Source organism: Enoplosus armatus, chromosome 9, assembly GCF_043641665.1.
Source record: "Enoplosus armatus isolate fEnoArm2 chromosome 9, fEnoArm2.hap1, whole genome shotgun sequence".
In the NCBI taxonomy this organism is placed as follows: Eukaryota; Metazoa; Chordata; class Actinopteri; order Centrarchiformes; family Enoplosidae; genus Enoplosus; species Enoplosus armatus.
This window is the reverse complement of record NC_092188.1, coordinates 10,485,341-10,494,730: the sequence shown is the minus strand read 5'-3', so window position 1 is coordinate 10,494,730 and position 9,390 is coordinate 10,485,341. Positions and strand designations below refer to the sequence as shown.

The 9,390-nt window shown below is 41.8% G+C and overlaps 1 protein-coding gene across 1 annotated transcript; it reads left to right on the top strand.

The window, feature by feature from the left end:
- The first annotated feature begins 1,646 nt into the window (after nt 1-1,646).
- LOC139290764 (protein shisa-7) lies at nt 1,647-5,588 on the top strand. The gene is made up of 5 exons (XM_070912621.1): nt 1,647-2,413; nt 3,266-3,420; nt 3,933-3,998; nt 4,275-4,460; nt 4,666-5,588. Exons 1-5 carry the CDS (start codon nt 1,647-1,649, stop codon nt 5,586-5,588), a joined length of 2,097 nt encoding a protein of 698 aa, XP_070768722.1.
- Nucleotides 5,589-9,390: the final 3,802 nt, after the last annotated feature.

Genomic DNA, 9,390 nt, shown 5'->3' with positions numbered 1-9,390 from the left:
AGTGGCGACAGAAGAAATTCTCCCAGAGAGAGCTCTTTTGGAACATTAGTCAGTGGGAGAGCTGCTGCTTTGTGTCTCTCGTTTTTCCTCCGCTGAACTCTCCTCAGAAGGTCAGAGGAGCATGTAACTGAAACAAGTGGAGCCCTCGGTGATTTCAGCATTCTGTCTCCCCCATCTGTGCCTACATTCTCTGCTACAGATAGGGACGTTTTGATAATTACATATAATTATAATTTCTGTGGGAGACAGATCTGCTTCTGTCTATTATTGCCAACACCTCCAACACAATAACTTCACACATTTACATATTTCTCAACAAAAGTGATATTCTTCGAACCTCGGGGAGACGAATCAGGAATAATTTTACTTCGAGAGACATGTCACATGGAGAAGCAATGTGCCATTCAGTTCACATCTAATTAGTGACACAGTTAAATGACGCGGGCGACTTTTTGTGCCTAAAAGCTGAATACAGAACATTTCAAATCCGTGACATTTGCCTCTTTTTGCGATGTGTTTTACAAGCTGGGAGTCGTTTCCTTGGTTTATGCTTACTCCTAATTTTCAACTGTTAACAGTCTTCTAGCACCTAAGCCGAGCCTCCCTCATTATCACCCCCCAGCCCAATCACAGTAACAGTCCGTGCCGGGCGAGTACTGATGCACATTAATCCAACCATAGAGAAGATTGAGATAAAGTACGTGGTGTATCTATAGATAAGACGAGTGCCTAGAACAAGTTAACATGGAGATAAGACCCTGCTCCGGAGAAACTAGGCATCTTTAATAGACAGTTTTCATCAGTGGTGAACTGTGCTAATTCCATTTGATTGTTTACAATGTCAAAAAACACCAAATATATGGAAAGAATTATTGATTTCATACATTTTTCCAGAAAAGAATTGCTTACAGCTTAAAAGTGCCAATTCTGAATGTATGTAGTGCCAGGCAGCCATCCAGGAATGAACAAAACAGATAAAACTGTAACATTTGACAAAACTCGGGCCATAGACTATTGTTCAAGTGCCATGACCAGCACAGGAATGTATAGGACTGCCATATTTTATTGAAAATAACTTATTACTAATTTTTACTGGCCTTTGTGGTTACAAAATAATAATTCCAGCAGTACGTCAAATATTTGTTCTTTTGTTCAGTGGGACATGTAGAACAAGGCATTAAGGACTAAAAGCATGAAGATTGTTGTTTTCAATTTGTCCTTTTTGCAAAGATGCATCCATTTTAGTGTTCTAGACTTAGGTGTTTTTGGAGGGCAAAAGATGAAGTCATTACGCATTCAGAGTTCCTTTCTAGCAGTAAATTAAAACCATTTTAACACCATTATCAACAATTATTGAAACCTACCAACAGATTTTGATAGTTCTGGTCCTTTTCATTGTTATTGTTCCTGAACTCTTCTATTATTACATCATATAAATACTCAGTTTCTGACTAAACAAAAACAGGCTTCAAATTTCATCATCCAACATTACTGAATGAAACTTCTGATACATCATCAATATCCAGTAGGCTGTACGTGCTACTTGAATATTTCACATGCCATTTTAAGTTTAACTGCAAAAGCGGATACAGTGTTGTAACTGCATTGACTCAACTACAGAAAATAGATCTCTTAGTCATGTAAAAATGACGCCCACCACCAATCTCCGAGTCCTCGCTGTCTCCCTGCTCTCCCTCCTTACTGCCCCACTAACCACTGTCGTGGAGACCTCTCCGTCCCCCCCTCCTCAGCACATAGACCGCTCAGGGAGGCCGTTCACCGAGCAGCCCAAGACCGGCCCCAGCCCCTCTCTTCTGCTCCTTGCCATCCAGGCCAATATCAGGCCAGCTGCTCTCCAAGGCAGGACCAAAACCCCTGAGAAACTTCCAGAAACCTCAGAAGGAGTTCTGGAGACGCCTCCGCGACCCCTTCCCCAGGTCATGTTCCCCAAGAATGTGACTTCAGCGGAGGCCCTTGCACCCCCCTTAGGCGCAGCCCAGGTACCGCCCATTCGACCCCGCATGATGGATATATGGATGGATGTATGCCGGGGTTATTATGATGTAATGGGACACTTTGACAGCGCTTTCAACTGCTCCAAAGACACCTTCGTCTTTTGCTGTGGAACCTGCCACTACCGCTTCTGCTGTCCAGATCGTAGCCGGCAACTAGAGCAGGACCTCTGCAAGAACTATGACTCTCCAGACTGGGCCAAGCCACAGACAGACTCCATGACTATATCAGAGGAATTAGGTCCTGATCCAGACTTTGATCCACTGAAGCAGCAGAGCCACAACACGGGCTTCGTCATCGGAGGTGTGATTGTGTTCATGGTGGCTGTTGCTGTCGGCATTAAGGTGGTCTTCAACAAGGTGCAACAGGAAGCCAACCAAAGGGACCTCAATATGCCCAGGTGAGGCTTTGGAAAAAAAAGAAGTTATTTTTCTGCTTTTTCTTTTATCACCTCTCACAGGATCTGTTACTGCATTCCATGATTTGTTACTTCATTCAATGTATGACTACTGTAATGAAATTAGGTTTTCAGGACTTCATAAATGGCCCACATTCATCATTCTGGGCTCAGAATAATGTTGTTAGTCATCAGCTGAAACATATTTGATCTTCATCGAGTGGCTGCTGCAGAATTCATGGTTGTTTTGATTCCTCTGGGCCCCTTTACTCTCATATTGTCCGTAATCTTCACTATAAAGAGATTATTTGTATTTAGATTTTTGTACAGGTTACACTTTTCCATCTTGGGCTACAGTACCGGAGGATGATGGTTGTACACTGATATTAAGTGTTGGTTGATCCCTTAAAGAATGCAAATAATGAATAGTGTATTGTTTTGTTTTTGTAATTCTGTGTATTCAAGTACATTAACAGGTTCATCATTGTACACAAATTTATATCCAAACCACAGGCAGGTGATCGTGAAAAGGACAGTGGCTGATTCTTACACAATTCAAATACAGTATATTTTAAGAAACGTAAGGTGGATGTTTAATCAACTGCTGCAAATGAGCCTTCATCTTCACATGAATATGGTTGATCTATTGCTTACCAAATGCGAACCAATCCAGTCCAAAATAAGATACCTTGTAAAGAATATTTATGATGACAAATATGAAAAATTCCTCGATTGACTACAAAGCATAATTTCATAGACATATTTCATCAATATGAATTTGTTCAGCCTTCAGCCAATTGTCAGTTTTATCTTATGTTTCCTGTTTGCTTGTGTGTGTGTGTGTTATATTATTAGAGCGCTGGTTGACATGTTGCGGCACCAGTCGAGCCCGGTCCAGCAGGATGAGAGAAACAACAGCGTGGCTCTGGCTGTAGGGGACGGACAGGGGACACTGGGGAGAGCTCCAAAAAATCTTTATGCTCCAGGACTTCCCAGCAAGGACAACAGATGTGAGGATCTAGGGCTTTTACAGCGTTAGTGAATAGCACAATCAGAGGCTCAATCAGAGCTTTTGTAACTGCGTCCTCTGTATGCAGAGGCACATCGTGTTTGTTATGTCTGTGTGAGAATGCAGGTTTTTTTGTGTCCCACAACCAAGATATCTTTGTAAGCATTAGGCATTATGGAAAAACAAATCCTCAATGGTGGTGTGCAACAAAAATTAAATCTTGGCATCAGTAATTTCTCTAGATAGATATCTCTGACTTCTTTATGTCATAATATTAGGCCTCCACTTTAAGATTCAAGTAGTAAAATGTGTAGTAATCTGTAAATTAGTGCTTTTAAAATATGTATGCCTTACATGATGAGCTCTGTGCATGTGAGAAGAGGTGAAGGTGAATTGATGCAGATGCATAAATATCTATAGTTGTCTTGATGTTTTTATGCTGAAGCACCATTGAACTGTAAACTGCCTGACATCCATTTTGAGCTGATTACCTTATGTTCTTTTGACTTACAGTGGGCAATTTGCAACACAATTTCATCCACTCATCGGGCTCCAGCCCCAAACACACCGCAACTTTCGGTAAGGCAGCTGGTGAAAGCCGGGCTCCCATGTAAATTACATGCAATCACCACAATGCTTCATTTACTTGTTTGGTTTTGTTTTAAGCTCAAATGTAGACTCATTCATCCCAACAACAATAATGATTATCATAGCTTCGGTTGCTTGTGTTAGCGTTGAAAGCTGTCTGTTCCAGTGAATGTTAGCAGATTCACACACTGCTATGTGTGGTGCGCTATATCCAGAGGAGCAAATCTCATTTAACACGCAGCCGTTTTCTCCCTGTGGTCCCTGTAGAACGCACCCCTCGGATGAACAATGCTCAGCTGGCAGCTGGAGGCACCCTGCTCTCCAGTAAACACAACAACACCAAATCCCAGCCTGCCTTCCACCACTCCCTGCACAACCTGGCCCAGCTGCCGCCCTCCTATGAGAGCGCCACCAAGCCTGAGCTCAACAGATACTCCTCACTCAAACGCCTCGGTAAGTACCTTCATTTTGGAGGAATGAGGACAAATGTACTCGTCTGTCTTCCCCTCACTCCCCTTACAGTGCTGTTTCTGCAGCTGTTTCATGAAGCGCGGTGACACTCTTGACACTGTAGCATAAAGTGCAGGATGCGTCATTATATGCTGATGCTATTTACTGTGGTGATAAACAATTCAGAGAAATTTTGTTTGGCTTCCAGAGAAAGGTCTTGATGAGTACTCGTCTGGTTACTGCACCACCAAGCGCCGACCTCACACAGCCCAGCCGGCTCTCCAGTCCTCTCAGCACCACCTCCACTGGGGTGGAGACTACACCCTCAGTGGGAGAGGAACCCTCCCCAGGCATGCAGCCCGTCCGTGGATCCCGCCGCCACCTTCTGGCATGCCTGCCTCACCAACCCCCAATCCTTACCCTCTGGACCCCCCGGAACCACAGTACAACCCCAATTACGACACTCTCTCCAAGCCCCCGAGGAAAGTTAAGTCCTCTGACCAGCTGCTCAACATGGGTGACGTCCCTGGCAACACGGGGACCCTGTCCAGGCTGTCCAAGAACCAGCAACACCAGTACTACAAAGCCATGGCTGCCTCCAATAAGAACTCCAACACTCAGACCCTCACAAGGAAGACCCAGGACAGGAGAGAGGAGAGACAGGAACGGCTGCTCATGTCCCCGGACCATTTGGAGGACAGGATGGGGGTCGGCGGGATGGGGGTTGTAGATCCATATGCCCACACTGGAGGAATTGTCCCCACGCTGCCTCGCCAGCAGAAGGCTCAGTCCCAGCAGAACGTCTGTGCCACGCCTTCCCTCGACCGACACCACATGATCAAGATGAACTCTCACCCCACGTCCGGACGAGAGCAGGAGAGGAGCACCGCCATGACGGGGCACATGAGTGGGGGCATGGGCTGGGCGGGGGAGATGCCCGGGGCCGGGGTAGTCATGGGAACGGGAACATTAGGGGGCCACAGCGCCAGGAGGATGGCTTTTGCAGCGAAAAGGCAGAACACCATTGAGCAGCTACATTTCATACCGGGAGGGGGCGGTGGGGGGTCAGGAGGAAGTGGAGGAGGGAGTCAGGGGATCAGGACAGGGAGTAAAAATGAGGTGACGGTGTGAGGTTTGTGCCTAATGTAGAGTTTACCCCTCATCAAAGGTATGGGAATAGATCACCCTTCTGCATTTAACTATTAGATATACAACTACAAGAAATAAAACTAGAGGTATAAAGTATAGTAACAGTACAACGTGTTTAGGCTATTCAAATTAGTGTTATCTTGTAATGAAATAGCTTAAATATGATTACTTAATTAAAAATCTAGGTGGGTAATATCTGTTCCAATTATGTGATAGCCTACATCAGCCATATTTTATAACAAAATTTGCCATATTGCCATATACAGCGGTGCCATTACTTGTAGAAAGAAAAGGGTGAAACAAAACCAACAGAAGTGTCGTTCATAATTTTGTTTTTATATATGTTTTTCAAAAAGTACTCAGGAGCCATATTAGATAGGGAACGAGATGTATATACGATATATATATATATGTGTATATATATATATATGTGTATATATAAATAGGTTGATGAAGAGGAGGACCATGTGGAATTATATCACAGAATTTAATAGAGAATTGAGCCAACTACCTGCTGGACTGTCAACCTGCTCAGATCTCACAACAATTACTTATTAAACTGAATCTTGTGGGTGAAAACCCCGTCGGACCAGATGAGTCTGGATGAACCGTGTGCCTGGTGAGGGATCTGACACTCTGCTGAACCAACCTCATCCTGACACAGGGAGACAGAACTGATTTTTGTTGCTTCCTATGTAAATGAGCGGACGAGGTGGGGGCTGTTTTCTGACTTGGACACAGCAGCCTGACACCACTGGCAGGACTCTCACGCCCGATTTAAACTGCGGACGTACCCACATTACCAATCTGATGCCTGGGTTGCCTAGTTTTCCATGTGACCTTAGATCAAGTCCCCAGAGGAACTCACACTTTGATCACTGTTACACTACAGGAGTGTAAACTGATGTTAGATTACGTTATGGGTGAGTTTTCCCTAATGCTCCCATCTATAGATCAGGACCTAACTGTAAAAACAACGGGCTACCAAATAATATAGAGCCATCTGTGACGTTATTACAAACAAATCTTGACATAAACGTAGATGAGTCAAGAGATAACAGAACAGACGTACGTGTTCAGTTTACCAATAAAAGGCAACTTGCTTTAATGTAGGTTGTGTACGAAGAGCAAAGGTTTTTCTACAGAGCACAAATGAATAGACCATGACGCAGAGGTTGCACTTACACAACTGTCCTTCAAAGCCATTTATGGAGATACAAAGAAAATACCACAGAGGAAGCTGGTCTGACAATCACCATTTTATTATTCTCACCAGGTGACAAATTATACAAGTCAGTGATATTTTGTACAGTCAAAGGATTGGCTTCAGAGCGAGCCAAAAACCTCTGAGTCAGGAGAGAGGGCGACCCGAGGCCTTCTCCTACGTGGCTCCATATGCCGTAAGAGACTCGGATGGTTAGGAAGCCCTTCCCATCCTCCAGACGAAGACCTTGCTGTATCATAACGCACTTCAGCCAGTATGAGTAAAAAAAAAAAACAGAAAAGAGAAAGAAAAAAAAAATCTTCATCAATAACAATGCTTATAAATACTAAGGGCTATCCTATCCTATATACTGTATGTGATATCTGTGGTCCATATAAAAATGCTATCTCTTTCTCTTGATTTTGTGTTGATATTGTCATGATGTATTAAGTATTAATGTGTACAAAAAACAAGAGCAATTTAAGCACAGTTCAAAGAGAAACACAGAGACAAAACTTTGCACAAATCTTATCCCCTGATATTTGCACCAGATACAAACTTACTTTGTATCGTGTCCTCAAGGTTTACAATTCTGTACAAGCACGGCTGTGTGACTGATCAATGGGGGGTATTGTATTGAGAGAGGATTTTTTTTTTATCAGCAGCAGAGAATCGGTGGTTATTACGCAGATCAAAGAGGGAACTTGTTACGGCTTGGTTTTTGTTCAGTCATGTGAAAGGATACAGAGATGAAATACTGATAAACAGAAACACAGATTTCATTTGGACAATCTTCCTATACACAGTGCTAAATGTAGTTGTTATGAATATGATGGAGTGTTATTATTAATAATTATTATAACTGTTATGGTTATTATTAACAATTATCTTATGATGTGATGTTCTTTTACTTGGTGGGATTTAAGTGTTTATTGTTTTTAGATAACTAGCATTCTCATGACTAGTTGGTTTTTCATACATTTGGTCATAAATTCAAGTTTTTAAAAGCATTCCAAATCTTGATGCATGCGAGCTCCATTTCATTGAGAGGCATTTACATCATGGCTGGATTTAAAGGTCATTGATGCTTATATGGCCAATTTTCCAGCTGTATGTTCTGTGCCTAGACATCGGCCTTATGACTTCTTGATCTCAAGTGATTACTTAGGTTTCCACTCAACAAAAAAAACATCTATTGAAAAAAATCTGCAGCCTTCTAAACGTATGTGTCGATGACGGTGTTTTAAAGAGCCAGAGAGGGATAGATGTGTTTGGGATGGGCCAGAAGTTATTAACACCATCAGACTGGAGACAGCCCCTTTGTGTCCAGTGCAGCAGCCTGACCCAATAACTCATTATGGGTTGTGCACACTGAACCCATGATGCCATAATGTATGTGTGTTCTGATGAATGTTTATTACACAGGTTGGAGAGAAATGGAGGTCTAATGGAAACCTGAATGCTTTTGAGTGCAGTGTCTTTTTCAGGGAAATAGGACAGGTGACATACAGTAGTATTAGATTTTTTTAATAGAGCCACAAAAGGTCTGTAGCAAAGTCTGTAATATCTCACAAGCCATATACATCGAAACTCATTATCACAATTTTATAAATGGTTAATCTAATTTGTGCAAGTATTGTATTTTGTATAGCTAGTACAATCAGAATATTTTGAGTGATCTCTTTGACATTAATTTGAGGATTCAACAAATTATGTGTTAGTATTTAATGAATTGTACAGTGCCAAACTCATAACATTTTGTTGTCTTTCTATTGTCAAAGCCTCCTACAAGACTACAGGGGTTATTTCTTTTTCACAACTGAGAACTAATACACAGGCAGGGAAGCTAAAAAAAAAGCGAGTTATCAGAAAGAAATGAATGAATATGGTGTGTGTTTTTACCATTATGAATTCATTTAGAGAGAGGATGGTTAATGGCCACCTGAAATGTAAAGCATTACTAGCAGTAAATTGTATGGACAGGGACCGTGTCCAGTGAAGAAATTCATGGATTTATTTTCATGCCTATAAATTTCAAAACAACCCTTTTGTTATTGTTCAATGCATTGATCCCCTTGGATACGACAGTGACTTACGAAGAATTTGTATAATAAAGTTGATGGAAAAAAAAGTTTTGTCATTCATTATAGTGTGTGAGAATTACTTTCTTTTTTTTTTTTTTACCTTAGTCGTTATCTATCTATAACCTTTATTTTTTATACCTGAGACATCTGGTCAATTAACTTCTCCGTTTCAGCAGAAAATCTGTCCTCTGGAAAGAATTTAGTTGACGGACATTTTCAGTGGTGGAGGAAGTATTCAGATCTTAATACTGCAAAATGAAAATACGATCAGAAGTCCTGCAGTGAAAATGTCACTAAAGTGAAAGTACATAAGTATTATTAGCAAAATGTACTTAAAGTATCAAAAGTAAAAGTACTCATAAAGCGGAAAATTAGCTCTGTGAGTGTTGTTGTGTGCTATATATTATATTATTGGGTTTTTATTACTGATGCATGCATGCATAAGAAGCATTTTACTGTTGAAGCTGGCCAAGCTGAAGCTAGTCGTAACAATTGT

Bases quoted from the DNA above. Each gene is read 5' to 3' on its own strand.
- LOC139290764 (XM_070912621.1), top strand. From the start codon at position 1,647: ATGACGCCCACCACCAATCTCCGAGTCCTCGCTGTCTCCCTGCTCTCC. The intron at 3,999-4,274 runs GTAAGGCAGCTG...TGGTCCCTGTAG, and splicing joins CAAACACACCGCAACTTTCG to AACGCACCCCTCGGATGAAC. The intron at 4,461-4,665 runs GTAAGTACCTTC...TTTGGCTTCCAG, and splicing joins CTCCTCACTCAAACGCCTCG to AGAAAGGTCTTGATGAGTAC.